The 27,758-nt window shown below is 38.3% G+C and overlaps 2 protein-coding genes across 5 annotated transcripts in view; one reads left to right on the top strand and one right to left on the bottom strand.

The window, feature by feature from the left end:
* The window catches only part of LOC122611843 (disintegrin and metalloproteinase domain-containing protein 10), an 88,196-nt gene that overhangs the window by 20,576 nt on the left and 39,862 nt on the right, over positions 1 to 27,758 (bottom strand). For all 4 annotated transcript variants that reach the window (XM_043785190.1, XM_043785191.1, XM_043785194.1 and 1 more), the window contains 2 exons: positions 13,364 to 13,560; positions 12,783 to 13,299 (listed from right to left, as the gene is read on the bottom strand). In XM_043785190.1, coding sequence (XP_043641125.1) covers positions 12,783 to 13,299; positions 13,364 to 13,560 — 714 coding nt within the window. The remainder of the gene's footprint in view (positions 1 to 12,782; positions 13,300 to 13,363; positions 13,561 to 27,758) is intronic.
* LOC122611844 (sialin) lies at positions 25,457 to 27,136 on the top strand. The gene has a single exon (XM_043785195.1). It carries the CDS (start codon positions 25,647 to 25,649, stop codon positions 27,090 to 27,092), a length of 1,446 nt encoding a protein of 481 aa, XP_043641130.1. The 5' UTR covers positions 25,457 to 25,646; the 3' UTR covers positions 27,093 to 27,136.

Raw genomic sequence — 27,758 nt, 5'->3', positions numbered from 1 at the left:
ATCCCCCCATCATTGCTCTTCCATATCGGACGATTATGATGACAGATTGCTTTATTGTGATATATCGGCAATAACAACCCAATTCGCAGACATGTTGCGTTTCGGCAAGGCAATCAAAGTGGCATGCAACACAAATGTGCAATCTAGTTGCAGCCCCATCCCGAAAATAGCTGCTGAAAAATAAAAGCGATCCACGTTGAAATGACAGAGCAACACACAATGTCATGGCTGGGAACTTTCATCAGGTGTGTTTGTCTGCCATAGAATGGTGATGGCGATGGCGATGGCAATGGCGCTGGCGATGATGATGACGATGATGATGGTACGGGGGGTGCTCAGTACAAGCTAGACAAAAAAGCCATTAAAAGCGACTTAAATGTTGCGAAATGTTTTCACGCTCTCTGATCTGAACTGCACTCGCATTCCGGCGGAAAACTGAAGGTGAGCGCTCAGGTGGCGGGGAAAAGGTGATGCGACGTCCGTAGCTTATGGCACATTTTCATTTGCCCAAAAAACATATATTAAATTTTAAAATCTAATTTAAATTTTCACGCCACATAGACTGAACAGCAACAGCAGCAACAACAACAACTGTGCATAACATCAAACAAAAGGGGTACGAGCAACAAAACCAAACGAAGTGTATTACAAGAAGCATCGCGAGGAGAATGAGTCAGACTGACGAGTCGGATGCCCAAAGAGGGCAGAGGGTCCACAGAAGCGACATAATGGATAAATCCGGAGGTCGGAGGTCGGAGGATGACTACTCGGAGTCGAGGGCAACCGCACGGAACTGAACATAACTTCATGGAATGCATACTAAGTGTGATATTAAAGGGGGACTAAAGAGGGCTGTGCAACAATGATTAGTTTAATAGAGCTAGATTGAGCTTAGCCAAATACATTTAGGTAATTCAACTAGTTTGAGTTTTTTAATGAACCCGAAGTGCTTTTCCAAAACATTGTTAAATTTATTACTTCTTCAGATTTTCAAGAGCTCAGCTTCAACCTTTCCAACCAACTGACAGTGAATACAAAACTCAGTCCGTGTTTAAGGACAAAGCCACGAGGCATAAGTTTGAGCAAACATGAAATATGAAAAGTTGGCATGTTGCATATCAGCGATTCATTATGCTGGGACAAATGTCAATTAAAAGTAAAGCGTAAAAATAATAAACACTGTGGACACGGGACATTGTCATTTCTGAGTTGGTGGTGTGGTGTGGTGTGGTGCTCATAAAAACGGTTCGGAGTGCTCATACTACACACTTTTTGCCGGCGGTGTGAGGTCGGGCATAAAAAGTTAGTCATGCGAGATTTTTGGTAGTCGTTGTTTTCGTTGTCGTTGTCGTTGCCGTTGTCGCCGGTTGTTGTTCTGCGTTGGTCAGCGCTGCGAAACCCCATAAAACTGCACAACTTCAATTAATTTTCACATATGGCGATGGTGGGGGAGGTGGGTGGATGATGGGAGATGGGCAGTGGGGGGCAGCGGTCAACGGCAGTAGCAGCTGACTGTGAACCCAGTTCAGTGAATTCAATTAACCGCAATTTCCATACCAGCGGCAGCGGGGGCGCTCCTCTATCAAATGCAATTGTTGTGTGGTTGGCAAACAACAATTTTCGGACAACTGACAAAAAACATAAAAGATAGTAGTATAAAAGTTTGCAGCATACAAATTTTTCTCATGTCAGCTAAAAAAGAGTATTAAACAAAATGGAAGCACTCATACATAACGACTCTGAAGTATGAGAATAATTAAAATTTAATATGCATTCTGTTCAGTTACAAAATAAAACATATGAATGTTTATCTGACAGTTTTTACATTCGCCTCTCGTTGCCTTTCGTAATTTGTCACTTCTAATTGCAATTTGTGTGTCAGTATCTCAGTTTTTGTATCTGTATCTGCGTTTGTATCTGTACTCGAATCTGTGTTGTTGATAATAAAGTGGATTGCTTTATTTTAGTTAGAATATATTTATTAATACTTTTGTTTTGTGCTTCGTGCACTTCCATTCAGTTTTACATTCTTTGAGCAAGTGACATAATTATGTTATTTAACATTACATTACATTTCATTACATTATCCGCGATCAGCTGATTCATTCTTATGCTAATTAACATTTCATATCAAGGCATACACATTTATTCCAACACGCCTCTTAAATTTGTTGTCTTGATTTTCTTTCATTACTTTAACTTTACAGCATCTCTATTTCGTATAAATTTCTGTTTGTCTAACGCTTTGGTTAACATGTCTGCTATATTAAGTCTTGATTCTATCTTCACAATGTCTATAATACCTTTTTCATAATTTTCGTTAACATAATGATACTGCACTTCAATGTGCTTCGAATTTTTTGTAAAGTTACCAAATTTAGCAATGGCTACTGCGCCTGAATTATCTTCGTAAATCTTTATCGCTTTTTCGTTATCAATATTAAATATTTCACATAACATGTTTTTGACAAATAATATTTCTGTGACTGCTTCTGACATGGCAATGTACTCTGCAAACGTTGAACATTTTGTTACTGCGTGTTGTTTGTGTGTTTTCCAATATACTATATTTCCATACATTCTAATTATAAATCCCGTCGTGGATTTTCTATCAACATTATCTCCTGCATAATCGGAGTCTACCATACAATCTAATAATTCATTATTCTTATTCTCTTCAAAAGTTAAATTCAGATCTCTTGTCTTATATAAATATTTTAATACTCTTAGCGCGTATTTATAGTGTGTTGAATTGTAACAACTTTGATATCTGCTTAAGTAATTTACGGAATATGATATATCTGGTCTTGTACCTGCGCTTATATATAATAATTCACCTATCAAATTTCTGTATTTAATTTTCTCATCACATTCAGTTGCTTGATCTAATTTTAAGTTTGTTTCCATTGGAGTTTCGTATAGCTTAGCATTTTCCAGATTATACTTAATTGCCAGTGATTCAATATATCGTTTTTGATTTAACGTCATTTTCTTACTTTCAGTACTATAATTAATTTCTATTCCAATATAACTTCCGATTTTTCCTAAATCTTTCATTGTAAATTTGTTCATTAAACAGTCTTTAATTTCAGTTATTTTCGTTTTGTTCTTACTGCATATCAATATGTCGTCTACAAATACTAAAATATATATTTCATCTTTATCCTTTCTTTTTACATATAAACAATAATCGTAATTGCTTCTTATAAAATTTAATTTGTCGAGATATTTATGCAAACATTCGTACCATGCTCTTGGGCTTTCTCTTAATCCATATAATGCCTTTATTAATTTATAAACTTTGTTTTCTCCTGTTTCGTAACCTTTTGGTTCATTTACATAAACTTCTGATTTTACATAGCCATTCAAAAAGGCTGTTTCGACATCCATCTGATTTACAAACAGACCATTTTTACAACAATATGATAGTAATATTTTTAATGTTTGCATTTTTCCTACTGGTGAATATACATTTTCTAGTCGTTCTCTTTGTTGGAAACCTCTTACTACTAGTCTAGCTTTGTATGTCCCATCACTTTTCTTTTTGTACACCCATTTTACATCTATAATCTTTTTGTTTATCGGTTTTTCTACAATTTGCCATGTATTATTTTTATTTAAGCATTGCATTTCTGTATTCATTGCTTTGAGCCATTCTTTCTTTTCATTACTATTCATCGCCTCTTCGTACGTGTTTGGTACAATGGCATTTACATAATTGATATAAATAAAATGTGTTACTGGGTTACCGTATAGATTTACTGGTCTTTTATTTCTATTTGATGTTCTCTGCACTGTTAAATGTTCTTTGTTTTCCTCACTCTCGCTTTCATCGCTAGTTTTTGAATTAACTTCTTCCGTGTCATTTTGTTCGTCTGTCTTAGCGTTATCTTCATCATCTTCTTCATTTTCATCTATTTCACTTTCATTATCATTCTGCTTGTTTTTCTCTAGGCAAATTAATTTTGTTTTCTCTTCCACAACTTGAACATGTCTTGCGTTTATTACTCTATTGTTTAGTAAAACTCTATATCCGTTTGTATTATAACCAACTAATACTCCTAATTCTGATTTGTTATCCCATTTACTCTTTCTGCGTACTTCTGGAACTCTAACAAAAACTCTACTTCCGTATATTTTTAAATTTTCTACATTTGGTTTTATACCAAAAAATATTTCATATGGGCTTTTATTTACTGCTGTATTTGCGATTGTTCGATTTTTTAAATAAGCTACTGTGTTCATCACTTCTGGCCAATATCGCCTATGTATGTTTGCTTCTCTCATTAAGCACCTTCCAATATCCATTGCCGATCTGTTATATCTTTCTGCTACGCCGTTTAATTCGTGTACATACGGTGGACATGTAGTTAACTGAATTCCCTTATACTTTACAAAGTTTAATATTTCTCTATTCAAATATTCTTTACCGTTATCGCATTGGATTTGTTTTACTTTTTTACTGAACTGATTTTCAACATAATTAACATATTCTTTTAAGCAGCTCGCAGTTTCGGATTTATTTTTAATACAATATATTCTCGCGCATTTACTAAAATCGTCAACGAATGTCAAAAAATATTTTTCCCCACAATAACCTGTTGTGCTGTGTGGTCCGTTTAAGTCTGTATGTATTAACTCTAATGTCTCTTTAGTTTTCTTTCTATTGTTCTCGAATGGTTCGTTTGACATTTTACTTTGTATACAATTCGCACATTTCATTTCGGTATTCTCGATTTTATCTGGCAGACCATCTAACATTTTATTCTTAATAATTCTATTCAAATATTGAAAATTTACGTGGCCTAATGCCCTGTGCCATTTTTCTTTTTCAGTTAATTTAGTTACATTTGTATATATTTCATTTCTTTTATTTTTTGGCATGAAGCTTTTTACATTATATAAACTATCAATTTTACTCGCAACTGTCAGCAATTCTCTCTTTTCGTTATAGATTTTTGTATCATTATTTCTGGCTACGACTGTACATTTATTTTCAGTTATCTTTGATATGCTTAGCAAATTTTGTTTTATGCCTTTTACAAAGTATACATTTTTAATATCGATCAAATTTTCATTGTTGTATGTTCTAAAATATGTTTCTACATTTCCAATCTTGGTCGCTTGCAATTGTTTGCCATCGGCTACTTTAACATTAATAGGATTTTTCAAATTAATACAGTTCTTAAAAAGTTTACAATCGTTTATAATGTGATCAGTGCATCCACTATCTAATAACCAATTTACTGTAGTTTCGTTGTTACTTTCGCTGTTATTACAATTTATTAATTTTTCGTTTCTTATCATTCTTGTTGTCCATGACTGTACGCTGTCGCTGTTTTCTTGTTGTCTTCCTTGATTCCTGTCTCCTGAGTAATTTCCACGTCCTCGACCATTTCCATGATGTTGACCTCTGCCTCGGCCGCCTCTTTGATTCGTATTCTGATATCGCCTGTTGAATTGTTGTTGTTGTTTATTTTCGCCTCTCGCATTTTGCTCAGCATGCCAGCAGTCCCTCTGAATATGACCTGTTTTGCCACACACATAGCATTCTTTTTTAGTTTTGGTGTTAAATGTGCTTACGTTATTTTGTTTGTCCACTGGACCTCTGTTTAAACTTTTTTCTTTTATTTTTGATTTTACGTACTCTACCGTTCGTTGTGCTTCCGGAATTACATCTAAGAAGTCTCCAATATAACTGTAGCTTGTTGGTAGTGCTTTTAAAAGATACCTCATTTTTTCGTTTTCGTCTATGGTGCCTCCAGCGTTTTTTAATTTATTTACTGCTTTCTCGAATTCTATAAAAAATTCTTCCACTGTTTCATAGTCTTTTAGTTTAATTTCGTCGATTTTTCCTCTGCACAGTATTTGCAGGGCTGTTGATTTTGTCGAATACATTTCATTTAACTTGTTCATAATTTCTAATGTCGTTTGGCACTCACTAATATATTCTAACTGTTTGTCTGATATTGTACTGATTAAAATTGTTTTCGCTTTTAATTCTGTTTTCATCCATGTTGTTTCATTATCTTCCGTTGTTCTTGTTCGCACTGCTGGTTCTTTGCACTCTTTGTATTCCAATATTGTCATTAATCTGAATTTCCAGCTTCCAAAATTAGCTCCATCGAATATGGGCATAACAATGTCTTCGATTTTTGCGTTAGCACTCATTTTTTCCGTTTCACTTTTAATCTGTTTGCACACTTCTTTTATGTCTCTTTCTATGTCATTCATTTCATGCACATTTTCATATAGGGTCACACTTTTCTACTTCCATGTAATAAAAAGGCTTGCACGTGAACTTTTAAATTTTTAATCTGCTTCCATCAATCCTTTTAGTTTATGTTTTCAATCTTTTTCCGTTTAGTTGTTCAGCATTAGTCAATAGTCTTGTTTACGTATTCGTATTTTTTAATATTTCGCACTTTTAATATTGTTTTTCTCTTTTTATTTCTTATACACGTTTTTCTTTTTTTTTTTTTTGTCGCTTCACTCGAACAGCATTTATTTTTATAACTTGGATTAATTTTTTCTAACCTTGGATTAATTTTTTCTAACCTTGCTCTGCTACCATGTTGATAATAAAGTGGATTGCTTTATTTTAGTTAGAATATATTTATTAATACTTTTGTTTTGTGCTTCGTGCACTTCCATTCAGTTTTACATTCTTTGAGCAAGTGACATAATTATGTTATTTAACATTACATTACATTTCATTACATTATCCGCGATCAGCTGATTCATTCTTATGCTAATTAACATTTCATATCAAGGCATACACATTTATTCCAACATGTGTGTACTTGATTTTTGTTGACTTTTGCATTGTAATTATGCGGTCAGATTTGAATTGAGATTCATCAGCAACTAACGATGCAGATGACCCATTTCTGGTGACCTGCTTTGTAATTAGCTCATCCAGTTCAGTTGTTGCCCTTTCAGTGTAATAGACAGGAAACCGACTGCGATTGCTGGCTAGTTGATTTGCATGCTCGAAATCGTATTTGATTGGAAATGTTCGGTGCACATTCCATGGCCCGTTGTGGAGCAGGGGAGCCATTATGGTTGCATTATAAGCGGATCGTATGTGGCAGAAAGGCGGCTTGTTAATGTGGCTCATTGATCGGAATTTGGCATGAGGAAAATTATCTGCAAGAAGGCTCTTTCATGGGAAACTTTTAGCCCAGTACACATTATAAGCAATCACTACATATATAGTAAGGTGGTTATTATGAACAGTGACATATATGAGTAACTTGGTTTTGTTTCAAATGATTGATTAGTAATGAATTTAACACCCTTTATCAATAAGAAATGAGAATGGCTTTAAGAGCTCTAAAACGATCTATGCACACCAACTTGACGCCGCAAATAGAAAATAATGGAAAGTCTGTGAACCAAGTGCCGCGCCAACACCCGTTCTAGCAAACAACTGCTGACCGCAGAGTCTGAAAAATTGCGGGAGACTCTGTCGGTGACCGCGGGTTGAATGACCAACGGTAACTTAATAGAAGTTGACACATGTCGCCACGCATGCAAAATGGATTCATCCAACCGCAGCTGGACAGCAGCAGATTGAAGGGGTCATCCACCCACTCCCACTCCGTGGAGCAGCTCGACTCGGCCAGTGCCGCACAATCGCAATCACAGGGCGAGGCCATTGTGCTCCGACGCATTTGATTTCAATATACCATATACCCCCTTTCATGGCCACTTCAGCCGGCAGCGTTGCCAATTAACATGGCCGACGGTTGGCTTCTGTGCAGCAGTCTGATTTCAATCCGATTTGTTAAAAAAAAAAACGCATAAAGCTCTAGGGTCTAGACTAGTTGGGCTATGAGACTATTAGATACCCTGTATTTGTCTGCAGGCAAGTTCTATTCACAAACGTTCTTAGTTATGCCTCTTAGTAATATTTACTTTATTAGTACTTATATTTTTACAATAAATGTAAATAGTATATTAAGAAAGGTGTAGACAAACATCCCAAAAGATCCCACAATCCAGTAGTATCAAACTACACAAAAAACGGAAAAAGAGGGAAAATAGAACTTCCGGCTATGACTGTCGCATGTCAATTTGGGCACTCATTCTTTTTTTGTTGGTGAATGTTATCCATCGCTCCCTTATCATAAGAACTATGGGGCGAGTTGGGGGAAGGGGGCGAAGTTACTTGTGCAACGTAGCATGAAATTTGTTTGTTTACAATTGCAAACTCCATTCCAGGCTCCTGTGTAAAGCGGCTCCTTCCATCGGTTTTCGTCGCTGCTGCTATCAAATACCGGAAATTATTGTATGTTATGCCAACGTCAACATTGCCCCCGCGGCATCATCGTTATCGAAACGCGGCGTAAATCCTGTATTTATGTATTTTTGGCTGCTTATTTCATGCATCGTTGACTGATACATATTCATGGCAACGCGATACTGGAGAAAATTCTATACAAGTTTTCAGTCGATGATACGATGCCAGTTTTCGCTGGAGTTTTGTTGCCAAAAATTACTTTAAAATTTAAGACGATAAGTGGCGTTCATCTCCCAGAACGGCACAAAAATGAAAGCAAAAATGAAAACTAATGAATAGAACTTTTTGCCCTCCCACTTTCAGATTCCCTAATGGCCGCTCATTCATCAAAGAAATAAAAGAACAACAGCAGCTCATTAAGCACCAAACTATGTAGTTAAAAATTCCAATTTATTCAAAGTTTTAACAGCCGCAACTATTACTCATTTTTGTTAAAGCCCATTCGAAACAATTCGAAATGAATCGAGTTTAAAACATCTGCGTGTCATTGACATTTATGCGCCAATAAGTTCACAGTTCGTAGTTCGCCGTTCAGCAAAAGTTAATGAAGGAATGAGTCGAGTGCGGGGCAGCTGTTGTGCGAAAGAGGCATTTTTCTATAAATTTGCATAGTGTTATAGCAAGTGCAATCAAATAGTCGTAAATAAATGTGAGCCGCATTGCATTTATGGCACTTGCAGCGACTGCACATAAAGTTCCCACAGGCATGGTCAATGCACTCGAGAGCCCGAAGGATAACCGGAAAACGAGGGGAATGGAATGGCATGGAATGGAAAGAGGATTTGGAGGGAGGAGGGAGATCCTGTCGAGGAGTACTGTATAAGGAGCAACAGTGACGCCGGCAAACAATGTGCCACTCGAGCTGCTTTCTGTTTTGCTGTGCAAAAATTATATTACAACATTGTGTATAAATTGTGATTTCCAGGCAACAGCAGCTCAAAAACACATTGCACTTGGGTGCACTGAAAAAATGTAAGATTAAGATGAGCCAGATTTACTTCCTCGTATATTACTGCTTCTCTGTTATGGTAGTTATATGGATATGCTACCATTTTAGTTTTCTTCACGGAAGTTCTTAACTTTAAAGATAGTTTAGTTTTAATCATATTTCTGATGAATGTTGGGATATTATAATAAAATATTTTTTGAGTACATTTCAAGATCTACCATAAAGAAACTAGTTTAACGATATCTTGGGTAGATAGATCTTCTAAGAAACCCCTCACTGGCTTAGTGTCGCGTATGTTTTTGAGTAGCAAAACTCAAGTTGATAACTTTCTTCCAGTGTAATTGAGTACTTGTGTTGCGGCGTATGTTAACCCCTTGGCTGCTTCTGGGGTCGCCGGCTCACGCTTCGTTACTTGGCTGCCTGCAAGTTGGCGGGAGTGGAGCAGCGAGACAGTGTGCCAGCTAGGGGCTATAAATGGGTTGGCTGGGAAAATCGGCTGGGCGGGGGGGTTGGGTTAGCCGAGGGGGCGGATAAGCAATGTGCGTGCGCCGCTTGGTCGGTTTTAACACGCACTTAACGCACCCCTTGTCGCCGGCACCCCTTAAAATGGATGAATGAGTGTGTACACACCAACAATGTAATGTAGGGTCCGTCGACGACTGCTCATTTCCACTACAAAAGTTAATATGCTGCTAAAATGGCATTAAAAGTGCGGTGGGGGTGTGTGTGTGTGTGTGTGTGTGTGTGGGAGTGTGCGTCGCCAGTGGGTTAAGAAACTCCTGATAACTTCAGAAGCATAAACACCTCGCGACACACTTGCCTCCCTACTACCGAGGCTAATAAAGTTGGACCAGCTGAGGAGGAAAAACTCGAGGGGAAAAACCAGGCGAAATATGCGGGTAACTGCGAACTAGGGGGTAGCAAAAACTCATAAATAGGAAATGAGTAAGCGACCGTCGAGCGGCGAGTGGCGACTGGCAAAGGCGATCATTTTGCACTTTTCACAAATTAAAGTTTATGTTATGCTCGCCACGACTAAGTGACCAGTGGCAGTTATGTGCAGAAACCTTTGACACCGCTGTTTCACTTTCCACGCTTGTCATGTCGACTTTGAGCACTTAATTGTGCCATTTAATAGTCGCCAGGGCACTGAGTCATTCAAACGTTTAAGAAGTATAGTTAAGTTACTGGGAAATGCACCAAAAGCACGGAATTACAAATATTATTTAACTGGTTTCCTCCCGACGGAGGAAATATAGTATCAATCAAAGCAAATTTGATTGAGACACTTTTAACTATCGTAATTGTGAGTGAGACCTTTAATTTGAAATGCAAACCATTTAATTGCCTTGTAATGCGATCTAAGTAAATAGCAGCGAATTAATGAATTGGAATGTCAATTGCGTACTTTTATTCGGAATTTGCACTTTACATCAATCAAAAAGTGCAGCAACTACTATCAAACTAAATAGCTTTAAATTAGCTGACAGGTGGGCGTGGCTCGGGTGTGAGCTCATTAAACTGATTACGCCGCACCCCCAAAACACATATAGTGTACTATATATACTATGAGCTTGCGACTTGGCTAAATGCACCCATGACAATAGTTTTGTCAAGTTGTGTTGTTGATTCCCCGTGCATGTGTGTGTGTTTTTCTGGGAATGTCAAATTGCATGCAATTTTTGCCCGAACCAACAATGGGTTGTAGATTGTCAAAAAGGGAAAAAGTTTGCCAACAAAGCTGCTATCTGGAACTCAACCAAAATACCCACCATTGCTCCCGTTTCTCTTGTTTAGCTATGCATTAGATTCTTCCTCTTCTATTGTTGCAACAACTTTATATGGTTGTGGGAACATTTTTGCTTGCACCTTTAGAAAATAAATCGATTTATATACTACCCTTTATCAAATTAATACACGAGCGTAAAAACGGTTTGGTTATATTATTTTTGGATGTGGAAATTATACAATTATTTGATCTTTTAATAAGATGCATTAAAAACGAATGATAAGGAATATTCATACTTTCGATATTATGTAAACATAACTACAGAAATATGTCTGTAATTTAACAAAAACTACAGAAGAGCAATATTTTCGTTCAGTGTACCTATGTGTGTAAGCAACCGCCGGTCTGGAACCTGATGTCGTCATAGTTGGTGGTGCTGCCTGCACAATAACAACGACGATGCATCCGCTTTTTTTCAGTTTTGCAGTTGCAACTTTTCATTGTCAGTGTCATTGTTGCAGCAATATTACGTACGAGTACGTTCGAGTGTGTGCGATTCTGGGGGCAGGCACACCTACTTTGGTTGCACCATTGTTGCCGACGAGTTGCATAAAAAATTGACCATTGAACCGGCTAGAGGAGAATATTCCTTTTATTTTCTTCGCTTTATACGGCGCTTCATGCGTGGCTTGCTTTTAAAATGAAGTCGCTGGGTTTCGCCTTTTTGAATAAACCATGAAAAACGATGCTGCACCGTTGCCCGTTTTGTCGTTTTCAACGGTATGAAAGTTTTTCTGCCGCTTCTTTGTCGGCACAGCTGACGGATCAAAGTTTCCATCGCCATTGGCGGCGAAAAACTCTAGCTATACTCTCAGTGGTCGTTTCAATTTCAGTCGACATATTCTAATTGGGCAGGAAGAACATTGTTCTTTGTAAAACTTTATCCTTAAATTAGAACTAACAAAACTTGTCTTATTTTAATATGCTAGACATCAGAAACTAAAATTAATAAGAAAACTATATAGTAGTCGAGTGACACGACTATCAGATACCCGTTACTCAGATAGAGGAAGTCTAAGAAAGATATGCTTGCAAAGTATCTATTAATCTCTAGTGACAATGACATTACTTCCTCATCAATTTTTTATAAACTTTAGTTAACTTGCAATAATTTTTTGCTGGATTCAAATATTTTATAGCTCTAATGAAAGAGCACTCACACGTTAGTGATGTCAAGTTTTGAAACAAATACATTTATGGAATCTTTCAACAAATATAGAATACCCTTTAACTCTACGAGTAATGCGTGCAATAAAAGGACAAAGACATCAAGGACAACGTTTTTTAAAGTCACATTAATCGAAGCCCCTACCTTGACATTAGCTAAGCCCGACAGCCAGATTTCTCACTGCTCCGACAAACAAGTTGTTAAGCTCTACAACTTCGGAACCCCAGACGCCTTTTAGCAAAATTGTGAGGCTTGACAAACTGACAGTCAACTGAAGAGATGAGCTCAAGCGAAATGATTAGCAGCCACTCGCGACTTGTCATAACTCAGGTGTCAAAACAGAAACGAAATGTTATCAAACAATTTCAAGGCTGACTTGTGTCCCCATCCCTAAAACACAATCCTCAGGAAGCAACCATGAAGGAGTACAAAATAAAGTCTAGAACTTTTCGGCGAGATGCTAGCCGGCTAAATAAATCACATTTAACAATGTGCTAGGGGTATTTTTCATTTCTGCATCGGCAGGCAACTTACTTTTGAAAAGTGGGAAAAGCAACTTATTTCGACTTACCTTCGCGCACATTTTCGTAGGCGTCCTCGACATGTGACTCCTTGTAGATAATGGAGTGAAAATCAAGTTCGTCCTCGGCATTACGCTCCTTTTCGTCCTCGGAATACTCTGTTGTGGGTGGGAATGTTGTTGTCGACGACGACGATTCGGAATTCTCTGGAAGCTGCTGGCTCGTCGTTGTGGATTCAGCAATTTTCTTTATAAAGTTTTCTGTCTTAGTATTAACGGCAGTAGTACTGGTGTTGCTTTTGGCCAAAGGCCGTGTCGGTTGTGTGTTTTTTGCGGCTGTTGTTGCTGAGGATGTCGTCGAAGTTGGTGGTGTTGTTGTCGCCGTGCGATTTGTGGGAAAATAATGTTTGGCATGTTCAACATAATAGGCATCACGTTCCGTTATAATTTTACCCTCGAATACCCCATTGTGTATGGAACCAAATACATAACTATTACGATCCCCTATCACTTCGCCCTCATAGATATGATCCGTGGAGACATCAATGGGGCCTTTGCTATCATAAAACTGCAAATACAAAGTGCAAATATTAGCATATACGTTCGGTTAAATTAAATGGTTAAATACTCACGTCTAACTTATTGCTAAATGTATTTAAATCACGTTTTAATCTAAGATGGAAGTCTCTTCCATGTGATGCAAACTTTAAATGTACATAATGATCTTTGGTCACTGATCGTCGCGCTCTATTGTGACTAGCTCGGATGTGCTCGTGATCATAGTTGAGTGTTTCGTAGTGGGATATGTATTCGTTAAGTCGCTCATGACCTGTAATTAAAGGGAGAAAAAAGTAACTATTAATATAGATTCCAAACTTGTTTAATAAAAGAATGTCACAAAAGGCTTTTCATAAAATCAAAGCAAATATAAACGCAAAAGATATTTACCAAAAACTGCATCAAAAGCCTTTGCTTGTTAAATCTTAAAAATCGATGGCAGGAAGAAAACCGAGAAACAATTTGAAAACCGCAATTGAAATTAAATTGAAAACCGGAAATTGAAACACAACACAACACCACACCAACCAAACCAGACCAGAACAGTCCAGTCCACGCCAGACTTTCGATGTGTTTATGTCCACTTCAGGAGCAGCCAGGACTGGCCTGAAAGTCCTTTGATTACTTTCATATCCTTGTCACCGCTCGGACACTACCTTCACTTAATACTTTTAACATTTGATTGCATTTATGCAATAAGGTCTTGGTATGGTGTGGTCTGGGTATGGTCTGAGTATGGGCGTTGCTATTGGTTTGCTGCAGTTTTCCGTAATGCATTTACTATTGCAGTGGCCCCTGTGATGACTAAAAGTCGTTTCAGCACATGCCACAGCCAACTGCCTAACTGATGGCAAGTGGCACTTGTGTGTGGGCGTAGCTGGATTGCTCTGCGACTGCCGCAAACATATTTATTTTGGCAGATGGACTGGAAAAATGGAAGGGCCAGCAAGGACGACAGGAAAATGGCATGCAAGGCGTCGCTTTGCGTCCCTTTCCTCCCAGTTCCTGGCCAGTTGAAACTTCCACAGCGTTTTTAATGCACTTACAACGCACACAGTTGCACGCATAACTGCATTACTTAACAGAGAATTTTCGTCTGCCAGTTAGGACTAAGAGCCCGGCCATCAAGGCCGCCTGTTTACCTAATGGAGTGTGTTGCCAACTGGAGAGTGCAGCTCATGGATGGCTGTGGTCACAAAAAGCAGAATGTTCCAGCTGTGTTTTGTTACGATTTTATAAAATGTAGTTTTTCTGTTTCAAAAATTAGTTACATACTTAGGGAATAGTTAAGACCTTTTTGGAAACTTTAGAAACGGGCGACAAAATGAAACGCATTTAATTTGTAAATTCAAAATGCTAATCTTAATTCTTCTTCAATACATTGCCATAGTTAATTAAAGCGACATTAGTTTGGTCATACCTTATGCGGTATTAAATTAATTAACATTTTGCACGAAAAATAATACAAGCTTAAAAGAAACATAAAAGCGAACTGGCAGGATGCGGGTTCAACTTCAAAACGACTGTCGGAAAAATTACACAGAACCAGAAAGTATCAGGAAAAAAATCCTCATCTCGGAATAATTGCCAAAGGTTCTAAAAACGGGTAATATAGGGGCAGGGAGCTGAGAGCTCGGTAATTAAAATGAATGTTCAAGCAAACATTAAACAACGATTTTTTGTACGTTTCTTTTTGTGCCAACGTCATGATGAATCAAGCCGGAATAAAAGGGAACAACCTGCAGCGGTGGGGGAAATGTAAGGGAGCCCTTGGCCAAAGGGGTCATTTTACTAGTTGACCCACAAAACGGTACAAAGGTTTACCCAGCATCGCTCCCTGTGGTTCAACAATGCGGAAAGCCCTCTCAGCAACTGATTAAACAAAGCTAAAACCCCGAGGAGAAAAGAATGGTCGAAAAAATAAGCGAAAGGTGGCATCAATGGATTCCGCGAAATTACAGAAAGTGAGACTTTAGTGGTCATGAAAACGCACTAAAAATTAGACATTCTGTAGTGAAAGCTAAGTAACGTGATCTTTATAATAGGCTTTACACTCACTTTAATATTCCTATTTTAAAATCTCGTAATTACTTGTAAAAATTCCTACTATTGAAAATATTTAATAATCTTTATTTGGCAGAATAGTTTGCACTACCAGCATGACATCGATTCCGATTTTTGAATTTATCCCAATCAGTGACACCTTGACTTACATTTTGCCTGTTGCTTTTCGGTTTTTCCGGCCAGCTCTTTGTGTTTCCCATCGAATCCCTCCACCGAGCTTCTCTTCTCAGCTGCTGCACAACTGGCACAAATAAATAGAAAAACAAAAAAAAAAAAATCGAGGAAGAAGAAAAACCCGCTGGAAACTACTTTCGCTACTCGCTTTGTGGGAAAGGGGGTGTTTGCGGAAAATTGAATATGGCTAAATGCGCTTGACCAAAGAAAAGGCCAGCACAAACATGAAGTAAACAACAAACACGGTGCTGACTGGCTGTGCCCGACTTTTCCAAGCCATGAAAAAATGAAAAAAACTTTTCTTTTCAATGTTTCTTTTTCTCGTCGAGCTAGTCGAGCTTTGATTTTCTCAGATACATTTGGCAAGTTTGTCACTAAAAGCCAATCCAAATATAGAGATATTACGGAAAAACTGGTTGCAGTTGAAGCCAGTAACTTTAATCTCAATGACGAAAAAGCGTTTTTCGTTTGTCTCACTTATATTCCATTAACCCAAATTCTCTCTTGTCCCATCGATCCACGTCGCCATGGCTAGGACAAACGAGCCTTTAATGCGCTTCACTGGAGATGGAGATAAGCGACTACAGAGAGATGACTACGAAAACACAGTGACAGTTCAGGCTAAAATCCCAGCTGAGAAACCCCAGCCAATCCCACTCGAAGTTATTCATTTTTAAACTGCGCAAGCCACACAACTCGGCGATGCGGTGGAAAATGATGATTCAATTTGGTGGCATTGTGGTTCGCAGCAAAAGAAAAAAATCTTTTCAATGGTTCTTGAGTTTAATATCCTCCGGATTCGGTCAGCGTTTTTGGCTTAATCGGCTAGTTTTTGATTGATAGGCTTAAGAAGGCTTATATTGTGTGGGTAGAATTCGGGAATAATGTTGGAAAGCCTGCCACAATGAAATTAGCCTGTGTTTGTGATTTCCCGATATTGATGAATGATGTTGAGGTCATCGGTCAAGCGGAAATCGGCAAAGTTAAATCTTTTATCTGCTCAAATATAGCCACAGAAAAAAACTCACATGAGCGCATATGTTTTAGTCATTCTTAATATGAGTTTATTATCTGCAATCATAGCCAATAAATAGCAAAAGGTGATATTTTACCACTTATCGCATCAAATCGTAATTAATATTTTTAATTGTTTTTGTATTTATTCTGCCAATATTTTATATTTTTAATGCCATCGTTAGCAGGAGGAGCATCAACTTGAATTTAAATAGCCCGAAGTTTAATACAAATGAAAAATAAACATTTGCCAAGACCGGGAAAATGAGAATTGAAGAACGATGACAAATTCATTATTATGTAAATAATATATTTATTACGATTTTAAGGGCACTTTACAAAAGCTTTTATTAAAGACTATTTTTCAAAGGGAAAATTAATTTAACTGAGCTTAAATAAACTTTATACATTGAAGATTAGGGGCAAGGTTTTCCTTTATTTTTCACTTTAATAACAAATGAAAATATATATGTTCGTCTTACTTTTTGAAGGGCTTTGCGCTGATAAAATGATTTCAGTGCTACGTGATTTATTGCACTTTGCAGGATTTTATTTGACAACCTTTCGTGTGTTTTTATGCTTTATTTTCTTGTTGCAAAGCTCCAAGGCCGACATTGCTGCGGTCCCCTTTCAAAACACCGAAGCTGCAGGAAAACTTTCTTCGAAGGTTTTTTTTTGCGGTTTTGGAAGTAACAGAAATGTCAACTAAGGCCATGACGTGCATCCCATTAGGTTAGAAAATTGCAGCAAAATAAAAAAAATTCCAACGTAGAAACTTTAAAGAAGTTGAAACTTGTCTAACAAAAAAAGTGGTTAATGACGTGAAACGTGCATAATACGCTCCCGGGAATAACATTTTTTTACGATATTCTTATGGTTGGCAACTGTTTACTACTCTAAGAAATTTAAAATTCAGAAAATTCAAGTCATTGTCACAATAAATGATTTTTTTTAATGTTTAATTTTTTTAAAGTATTAGTGACCTCAAGCTGACTATTCCTTGCCGCTCATATTGGAATATAACATTTTTTGTAAGCTGGAAGAGTTTTTGCATTTGGTTAAATTTTTCGTAGATGAATATGCGTTATCAGAAACTTTTGGCAACAGAATAAATGCTGTGTTGGCCCAGTAAAGCGCCTTAAGTCTTTAGCTTACGGGCAACAAACTGCAGCAACATGGAAGACCTGCCCCTACAAACAAGCAAACACCTGTCATAACAGCAATTACAGAGGCAAAGCTTTCCACCTACGCACTCTCGCATCCACCTAGACTCTTTGTCTTTTGTATGAAAACAAATGCTAAGGACAATGATAAAGGCACATTAGAATACATGCACATCTACCTAAAGTACTTTAATAATACGGTGTAAGCCATCATCAGTTTGGAAGCAACTAAATGCAAAAAATAGGTGGCAAACAACTTACCGAGCATATAGCAAACCTGAATATAGTTTGATAGAGCACGATTTTCCTTATTTAATGTCAGCCAATTATACATTCTACCAGAGTCGATCGATTTCAAAAGGGATTTGACCTCACCCTGGCAGGGCCCAAAAAAAATAATTACCGTATTAAATTCGAAGGGCATGTAAAACTTTGCCCGCAATCTCAAGACAAATTTGACCACAGGATAGTTGGGGCCATGGGCATGCATATCGATAGATAGCGCCCCAAGCCGAGCTGTCAGTTCGTTCCAGTGGAGGCAGCAGTTGCATAAACTGGCCAATAATCCCCCAGACTGAACCGAAAGGGACTCTGGACTCAACTCAGGCTGGGGCAGGACAGGAATGTGGGCAATAACTTGGCAGCCAACTAAGGCAGACCAGGACAACAGAGAGGGCCATTAGTTGGCCAAGTCCTAGGAAAAGCGCCTTAAAGGCTAGAGCCAAATCAGCAGTAACAAGAACAACAGGGGGTGAAAAAGTTTTTCATGTAATGCATTTCAAGTAATTTCACTTGCTACCCAATACACAGGCCAACTTTGTGTGCAAACTTAAAAACCAAAGCTAGTCAACTTTCCAAAAAAGACATTGCCAGCAACAAAAATCCATCAGATGAACAACGAATTTTGGAAGTGTGCGATGGGTCACGACTTTCTGAGCTTCTGAACTGGGTCAAAACAATATGTTACTCCATTAAAACGTTTTTACTGCAGCTTGGAAATGCCTCTATAATAATAGTTTTGACTTATTTTTAAATATTTGTTTATTACATGTTCTAAAAGTTATTTTAATGACTTTTTGTGAAAGTAGCAATTATATTTAACTACTTGTTTTTAATAGAACCAACTCTAAATTAACAACTTTAAGATCATTTTAATTCAGGCAAACTTTTCAAGTCGTAAGTGTTTCTCCAAATTTGTATGTGCTTAATAGTCGTGAGTGCACTTGACATTTCTGTACCCACATACTCTTCAGCTTTTTTTTTACAAACGCAGATGACTTGTGCGAGTCCTGTTGGCTTTGTTGTCTGTTTGCATACAATGGGCCAGATTGCAGATACGCTGAGGAATGCTGACAATGCCGAATGCTTATTGAGCGAGATTTAAAAATATGTATGGGTATAAAAAATTATTTTTTATCTTCGAAACGCTTCGCTGAAGAGAAACCAGTCGGACGGACTGAACCAGATAGTGATTGCGATGGAAACTGGAGGGTACACGCCAAATGTCAAATATGTCATCATGTCAACTTCCAAATAGTTTCAAAATTATTAAAGCGATAAATTTAATTTGTTGCTCAGCTAACTAAATATTTCTTATATTTCTATTATCAATTGCACATATCTATGTTTGATTGCAACAGGGCAATACAAGGAAGACAGGCAGACGACACTGTCCTAAATTTTGAATTTAATTTATTACAGTTTATCTAGAAACAAACAAAATAAATAGCCAGGATGAATAAAATGTGTAGATAAGAGCAAGACATAGGCAAAAGGACACGAGACAGTGCAACTAACAGAAACACATCAACAAGGATGTCAATGTTTACTAGAACTCCAATTACCATGCGAAATTTGGATTTGCAGTATCAACAGAAGATATGAAAAGGATTTCCACAAGTCAGTTGTATCCAAGACGATATCCTTGTTGCCAGCAATTTGAACATTTAATTTGATTTTGCACACTGGCCAGCGGCAAAATGCTGAATAGTGCCAGGGACACACACGTCTGTGGATATTGAATGCATTTTTTCCTCATTCTCTCCTTTGGTTTGCCAAAACAAAACTATTTGTCAACTGCTTAAACCATTGCTAATTCTCCGTCATTTGCATTAAAATTCGTATGTTATAAATAACAATATGATTTAATATTTAAAATGTTTTTAACTGTTTGTTTTAAATGTCATTTACCCCAATCAAATTCTCTTAAACGAACGAGCTCTCCTAATAGATGTAGTTTGTTTCGTAAAAAGCTAAGACAACAAAGAAACTTCTATCGTGGCTATTTTTCAGTGCTCATAGGCATCATTGTGATGGCTGATGGTCTTTGGATTAGCACATAATCATCATTGTTATACAGCAGAATTCCTCAAGTGATGAAAATATTTGAACTGACCCTTGCACACATTTAATTTTGGCCGCCTTTTCGGCCGTGCGTCCGAAAATGCGGGTCAGAAGATAGCTGCCAAAAGAAGAAAGAAAGCGAGTAAAAATAATCATAAATTGTTAACAAAGCACACGCCCCACACATTCATTCATTTTTTTGGTTGTGTTGTTTTTTTTTTTTTCTTTGCCTGTCGAGGCCTTTTAAGCCGCTTCGTTAGCTGCTGTTGGTGGCAACGTTTAAAGTAACTTTGACCCTTTAGTTGTTATCCTGGAGGTTTGGGTTTGTTGGCAATTTTTGTTTTTAGAGGGGGATTTTGTATATGTTTTGGCCCGAACCAAACCGCAAAGGGGGCAGCAGTTGAAGGGTGGGGGAGACCTGGCCAACCGGCAGACGTCGACCGCCACTCACACACAAACAAACCATTGGGCTTAACTTATGGATTATGGGCGTGCCCTGTTCTGCGGTGAAACAACTAAAGTGTAGTCTACATTTGGGCGTTCGAAAACAAGGGCGCGTAAAAACCGAAGGCAACGTCAAAATGGCATTAGCACCCAACTGTGTATGTCTGTGTATGGGTTTTGTGTGTTAGCTGCGGTTACAGCCACTGAGTTGTGGATGCTCCGGTTTGCTCGTCTTTCAAAAAATTTTTTTTGTGCCTCTTTAGCCCTGAAAGCTTCTCATTAGGTAAGTGAAAGGAGATGGAAATTGGACCGGAAAGGAAGACTTTTCCACTAAGCTAAGCACTGCGTAACTTAGCACGTATGAACAGAAAATACTTTCTTCTAAGAAAAGTGGATTATGGCGTTGGGAAAAGCACCTAATAATGCATAATGCGGTGGCACTTAACAAATAATGCAAATATGCCCATTTGGTATGCTTTCAAAATAAGCAGAAGGTATATTAAAACACCTTTTTTATTGTTACGTATATAGTTGAACAATATTCTTTAATAGGTTTGCCATAAAAGAAACTACACGGAACCATATTCTGAAATCTTGACCCGCATAATACGATTTTCTTTCAGAAAAGAGTAGCCACAAATGCTAACATTAATAGGCCAAAGCACTGGGGTAATTTTTGCATAACAAATTAACTTGAAGTAGCAGTCCGCCGCCACTAACAGCACTAAGCTAATCCACTTTGGCCGAAGGAGGCCAAAGCTGGTCCAGATAGCTATATAATTAATGTCCAGCCAGGTTTAAATTACGGCACATTAAAAACGGCGAGTATATAAAGCAAGGAAAAGTGAAAAAAAACACCTGCTTTCTAAACTAATCGAAACAAGCTGTAAAGTAATTTGAGCTATGGCATGAACTCGATCGAACAATATTCATACGACGAGAAAGGCAGAGAGAAGAAAACTAAAAAATCGCGTTATATGCTCACAAAAAAAAGAAGGGAAAAGTATCAGAAAAGTTTCCTGAATGGAGCGACAACATTCATTCGCAGGACATCGAGAGGATGTCGGACGTGGCCATTGTTCATCGGCTGTCGACGCCAATCATTCAACTGATTAGTTTGATTTTGCCGCTGCGCTATTTCCGTAGACAAAGGCGAAAGACAATACCAACTGATGTGTCAGTAATTTGGATGGACGAAGCTCCGAATAAAAGGTCCTACCGGACTTCAGCGGATATGACCACTGGGATGCCATTGGGATACCACCGGGAATACACCCACCCCACCTGAAAAGCGTTGTTCACTAATTGCTTCACCAGTTCACATTTTCCGGAGGATACTGTCGCATCTACAGCATTTTTGTAGTTCGCTTAATTAAATTATCGATTGGTCTATAAATGGGCAGGCAATGAAAGAAGATGGAGCGTAAGGAAAATTAATTTTAAATTAACAAGATATTTATCAGTTACCCATTCCTCAGCTATACAAATAGCCTAGCCAGCCGTTGAAACCTAAAGAGCTCTTTGAACTGGCCGTAAATACAAATAGTCCGCAAAATCCAAAACCAGACATTGCAGCTCATAAACCCAAATTTTAATGAGCTTCGAAACCGCAACAGGAAAACACACAATCACGATAACCACTTGTGCTACCAACTAAATCTATTGAGTGCAACCAAATCTCTTGAGTAGTGGGCAAACAAACTCAAATATGAAAATAATTATGGATGTTTGGTGATTTTAGTAAAATTCCAAACCAGAGAAATGATTGAGACATTAGTCTCAGACCGACCAGTGGGGAAGCAACCAATATATTTCATTGTGTAAGTAAATTATAATTAAGCAATCGAACCAATTTACTATTAAACCATTTTCGGTTTAACTGCATAGATGCTCAAAGATAATTGAATAGTGTTCCGAGAGCTTGTTGAGTTTCCAATTTAGTAGACAAGCATTGCTCCTATATAAACATTTTCATCTGAAACAACTCGCACGCTTTCTACAATCAAATTAGGGTTACCTACATTAACATTTATTGTAAGTTATGGTTGGCTTCAAGGAGTTGTTAGTGCTTAAAGGACTGTGCTTCATGAATAGTTTTGACAATAAATATAGTGCTATTGTAACCTAAAGGATTTTGCCTATGAATAGTGAAATACCGGGAATATAAAATCGAAATAGATTCAAGCTTTAGTAGAAAATATTTCATCCCCTAAAGTTGCCATCTCAGTGGCACAAGAAGTATCTCAAGAATGGGCGATGGGCCAAAAACTTGAAAGTGGCAGCTGCGAAACTATTTAATAGTTGCACGTTGCAACACTTATCAGCCGAGTGAAAAGGAACAAAAAGCTTTGCCCAACCATGTTGCAAGCATATCGGGCAACAATGTGACATGCAACGGAATTGTTGAGCATACGCATTACAAGCCTCGCAGCCATGCCAACTACCCGAAACTGAGCCAACCAAAATGCCTTTCAATCACAAAAGTGAAGAATTTCCGCAGGCCAAGGACGAGAGGAACTAACCAACAAGGCTCCTGCGATTGAACTGGCAAAATATGCTGGTTGTTAAAATGTTAGTGAGCCAAAGCCAGAGCAAAATAGCAAACTTGCATAAGGAAGCATTCACCCAGCAGCAAAAATAGTATGGAAACAGAATAAAAAATAATAACTTTTTGCCATTTTTCCCCCATCTCGCTTTTGAAACAAACAACAGGATACTGGCAGAGTAGTGACATGGAAAGGCATGAATAAAGTTTAAAATACTGTCGAGCGAAGCAAATGGATGGATATATAACACAAAGAAAAAGTTTCATTTATTCACGAAAATATGATGAACAGTAATGTCAAACATTGTACATGAAAAACGCAGCCACACACATTTATAAATTGAACAAAGTTGACTTTATTTTCTGCAGGGCAATAATGCAAAACACCCTTAAAGTTAATTAAAATCCGCAGCCAGAGATACAAATTAAGTTCAAAAGCACTGTTAAAATCATCCGCTGATATGACAAGTATGTGTAAATTAATTTTGGCGTCTAAGCAAATTTCGTTTTTCGTGATTACGATGCAAAACAACATAACAATACAGAAACTCTCTTTTTTTAGTCGGAAAATAATGAAGCATTTTCATCTCTGCTTTACTTCCATAATTTTTAACATTTCTTGTGACTGACGCATTTAATAATGAACTTTAAATAACATGAAAAATGTATGCTACCTCATAAAATATTTCTTCTGTTATGGACCTTTGCTGTCATGCATTTTTTTATCGCGGACCTCGCTCAACGTCAGTTACTGGCCATTCAGTGGGTGGCAACAGTGGGCTGAGATGGTTTGGGCCTCCAGAGAGGCGAAACACTCTCGGAATTTTTAAAGAATTTTTTCCGTTAGAGCTTACCCGCTTAAAATGGGTCACTGTATCACTGGCGTTATGTAGTATAAAATTCAGGATTGACAACGCCACCGATCCTATTGACATTTTAACTTAACAGTCCCATTTTATTTTCTGATTTTTAGGATTAAGTCAAACAACAACTGTACTGACATTCAATATTTACAGTGGGTATATAGTAAAATCTACAGAGTTCCGATAAGAATCTCACCACGCATTCAAAAGCAAAGCAAATATCGATTGAGTGTGGTCAAGTTTTTTTTAAATATTTGTAAACCAGAAAATAAACTTGGATAGTGCGAAATATGTTAAAATACAACATCTTGGATATTTAATTGGAATAATATAATATATATAAAATAATAACAAGAAATAATTTGTAAAACTTGCATTGCAATCCATATATCTAAACAATTTAAAGCAACACGATTTATTTTTTCCCTCATTAAAAGTCTGCCAATTATTAATGGTTACCACAGGGCACCGAACAACGTTTGACCTCAAAACGCAGGTAAATACTAAAAATTAATATAATACTGCACTGCACTGCACTGAGAACTAACCTGACCTGCATTTCTGGACTAGAATGGATAAAACCTGACGAAGCTACAGCGGAAGTCGAAACGGAAATGAACAAAAAATGCTTGCAACAGGGGGCAGAACCGTGGGTGATTGAAAGCATAAGCGCCACAGCGGATAGCAGGAAAAACTTTTTCACAAAAGTAAGCTAACTTAGACATGAAAACAAACAAACAAAACAATTCCAGTCAACGCAAAACCGTAACCAAGCCAAGCCAAACCGAACCGAACCAAAGCGAGACAAAATGAACCACGACGATCCGTACTGAACTGAACAAAACCTAGGTAAAAGTTTTTGGCCCTTCGCACTCTATAGGTAAACACAAAGCACTTGGGCGGGGCAAAAGTTGGATGGGAGTACGAGGCTCTGAGAATGGAATTGAAAATGAAAGACAACTTGACGGCGACTTCATTTCATGATTAAGTTGCCCATATCGATTTCCTTTCAACAGACTTTATGATGATGAAAATGGAAGCCCTTCTTCTTCGGTTAGGCCACCGCAAGGACCTGCGCCTGCGGTTGTCAAAACCCACCCAACTCCCGTCCTTCCCAACCATCGCCGCATGCACACATGTGACTGACTCACTCACATTCAAAACAATAGATGACGACGACGACGAGGACGAGGGCGAAGCAGAAGAGACTGAAAAGGTTGCAAAACATACATAAATTGTGAGAGAAATGTAATTGTTAGGGACATCTTGGGACTGCTCTGTATAGCCAAGTAGTCGGGTAAACAAAAAGAAAAAAAACCCACAGATGGTGCAAGGAAACAGGAAGTGGGTTATTCCAAGGCCACACACTACACACTACACATATGGTTGATGTGCTGAGCTAAGTGCTTAGAGGTGCCAAAATATGTAGTAAAACCTCTGTAACCATACATTTTGTAGCTATTTATAAAAATATGCGCTCCGACATCACACAACAAAAATCGATAGCCTAACATTTGAATTTCACTCAGAGTTCTCAAACCACTTTGCTACACATTCAATACAGTTTTTACGGTGAATAACAATACATTTATAAAATGTTGAAAAAATTTTAGTTTTCTTGACCGTGATAAATGTGCAAAACTCCGATAAAAATAGTTAATAGTTTTTTAATCCAAATTGCGTGCCAGTCAAATAAATCTTTTTCGTACGTAAATTCCAGTAGTAGATAAAAAATCGAGTCCTCTAAATGGCGGATGTGAAAGAGCAGCCTGAATGGGGCATAAAGATGTCCAAATACTTTATAATTCCCCAACGATGGATTCTGGCCATCATGGGATTCTTTGCCATTTTTAATGCGTACACCATGCGGATATGTCTATCTCAAGCCATCACAGTACTGGTGGTGAAGAGGAACTACACTGTTTTCCACACCGAAGCGATCTGTGAACCGGATGCAGAATCTGAAGCCAAGGATACGAGGGAGGGAGGCGACTACGATTGGTCGCAGGAGAAACAGGGTCTTATCCTGGCCTCCTTTTACATTGGCTATATTGTCACCCATTTGCCCGGCGGCATTTTGGCAGACAAATTTGGCGGAAAGTGGACTCTGAGTCTTGGAATCTTTTTCACGGCGATTTTCACATTGCTCACACCGGTCTGCATTATCTATGGCGGTGCCGATGCTCTAATTGTGCTCCGCGTCCTTATGGGACTTGGTGAAGGAACCACTTTTCCGGCCCTCAGCGTTCTGCTAGCCAGCTGGGTACCGGCATCGGAGCGCGGAATGCTGGGAGCCCTCGTACTCGGTGGTGGACAGATGGGTAGCATAGCTGGTAACATTATTTCTGGATATATACTCGACTCCATGGACTGGCCATGGGTATTCTATGTTTTCGCGCTGATCGCACTTGTTTGGTTTGTCATATTCACGCTGTTGTGCTTTAGCAGCCCATTCACGCATCCATACATCAAGCCGGAAGAACGCGCTTTCTTATCACAGGAGGTACCGCCCCCGGATAAGAACAAGCCGAAGACACCATTTGTGGCCATACTCACAAACATACCCATGTGGGCACTGATCAGTGCTCAGATCGGACACGATTGGGGCTTCTATATAATGGTCTCCTACCTGCCAAAGTATATGGCAGATGTGCTGCGGTTTTCGATAAAGTCCAATGGCCTCTACTCCTCACTGCCCTACGTTACCATGTGGGTCCTGTCGCTCGTCAGCGGCTGTGTGGCCGATCAAATGATCAAACGCAACTGCATGAGCACCAAGAACACGCGCAAAATCATGACAGGATTGGCCGCCTTTGGACCGGCTATCTTCATGGTCGCTGCATCCTATGCTGGCTGCGATCGGGTCCTGGTCGTCGCCCTATTTACAATCACCATGGGTCTGATGGGCACCTACTATGCTGGCATGAAGCTCACGCCATTGGACATGAGCCCCAATTATGCCGGAACTCTGATGGCCATCACCAATGGCATTGGTGCGATTACGGGCGTGATATCGCCCTACTTAGTGGGTGTGATGACACCGAATGCCACCCTCTTGGAGTGGCGAATGGTGTTCTGGGTCGCGTTCGCCGTTCTTGTCGTCACGGCGATTGTCTATTGCATTTGGGCGTCCGGCGAGGTGCAGCCCTTCAATGATGGCACCAATTCAAACAAGAAGAAGGAAGCAGCGTAAATTTGAGCTTTATTAAACGTCGATTTGTTACTTATGGACTTTAATTTGATGTGTTTTCAAAAATGGGTGTTGATCTAGGGTAGGTGTTGACCTATTTGCATTGAGCAAAGATTTCCTTGTATGTGTTCTATGCTGAAATATCAACTAAATGAGCGCGGACATAACTGAAACCGTGATTATGGTTAAACATGAATTTGACCACTTCAAATGACAACAGTGACACAAAGAGAAGCAAAACAAATTCATAATTTATATTTACATTATAGCAAAAACCACGCAATAGTTGAACAATTATGAAAAAAGAAATATCAGCACTTTGCTATTTCCCTGTAGAATTCACTTTCAAATGCACTACACCAAAAGAAATAAAATATTATTTTATTCGATTTGGAAGTTTTAGCTAACCAGAAATAAGTTGATGTATTTTTATATACAGACTAAGAAAATGTGTTTGGGAAACCACGCTCTAATCGATGTACCGTATTTGGCTATGGGCATTAAATGGTTTATTATTTAGACTGTGTCCACTTTAGGTTTTAGAATGCATTTATTTGTTTGTTTCGCGTTAATAATGCGAAATTCGCAGGGCCATGCTTTCGTTCTGGCCCATGAACCGCACTCCACACCCTTTTATCCATTCGTTTAAGCGCTTCATTTGTAGTCAAC

This window comes from Drosophila teissieri, chromosome 2L (genome assembly GCF_016746235.2).
Source record: "Drosophila teissieri strain GT53w chromosome 2L, Prin_Dtei_1.1, whole genome shotgun sequence".
Taxonomy (NCBI): domain Eukaryota; kingdom Metazoa; phylum Arthropoda; class Insecta; order Diptera; family Drosophilidae; genus Drosophila; species Drosophila teissieri.
This window is presented reverse-complemented; position numbering and strand designations above follow the sequence as displayed.

Excerpts from the sequence above, each read along its gene's own strand:
- LOC122611844 (XM_043785195.1), top strand. The coding sequence starts at position 25,647 with ATGGCGGATGTGAAAGAGCAGCCTGAATGGGGCATAAAGATGTCCAAA.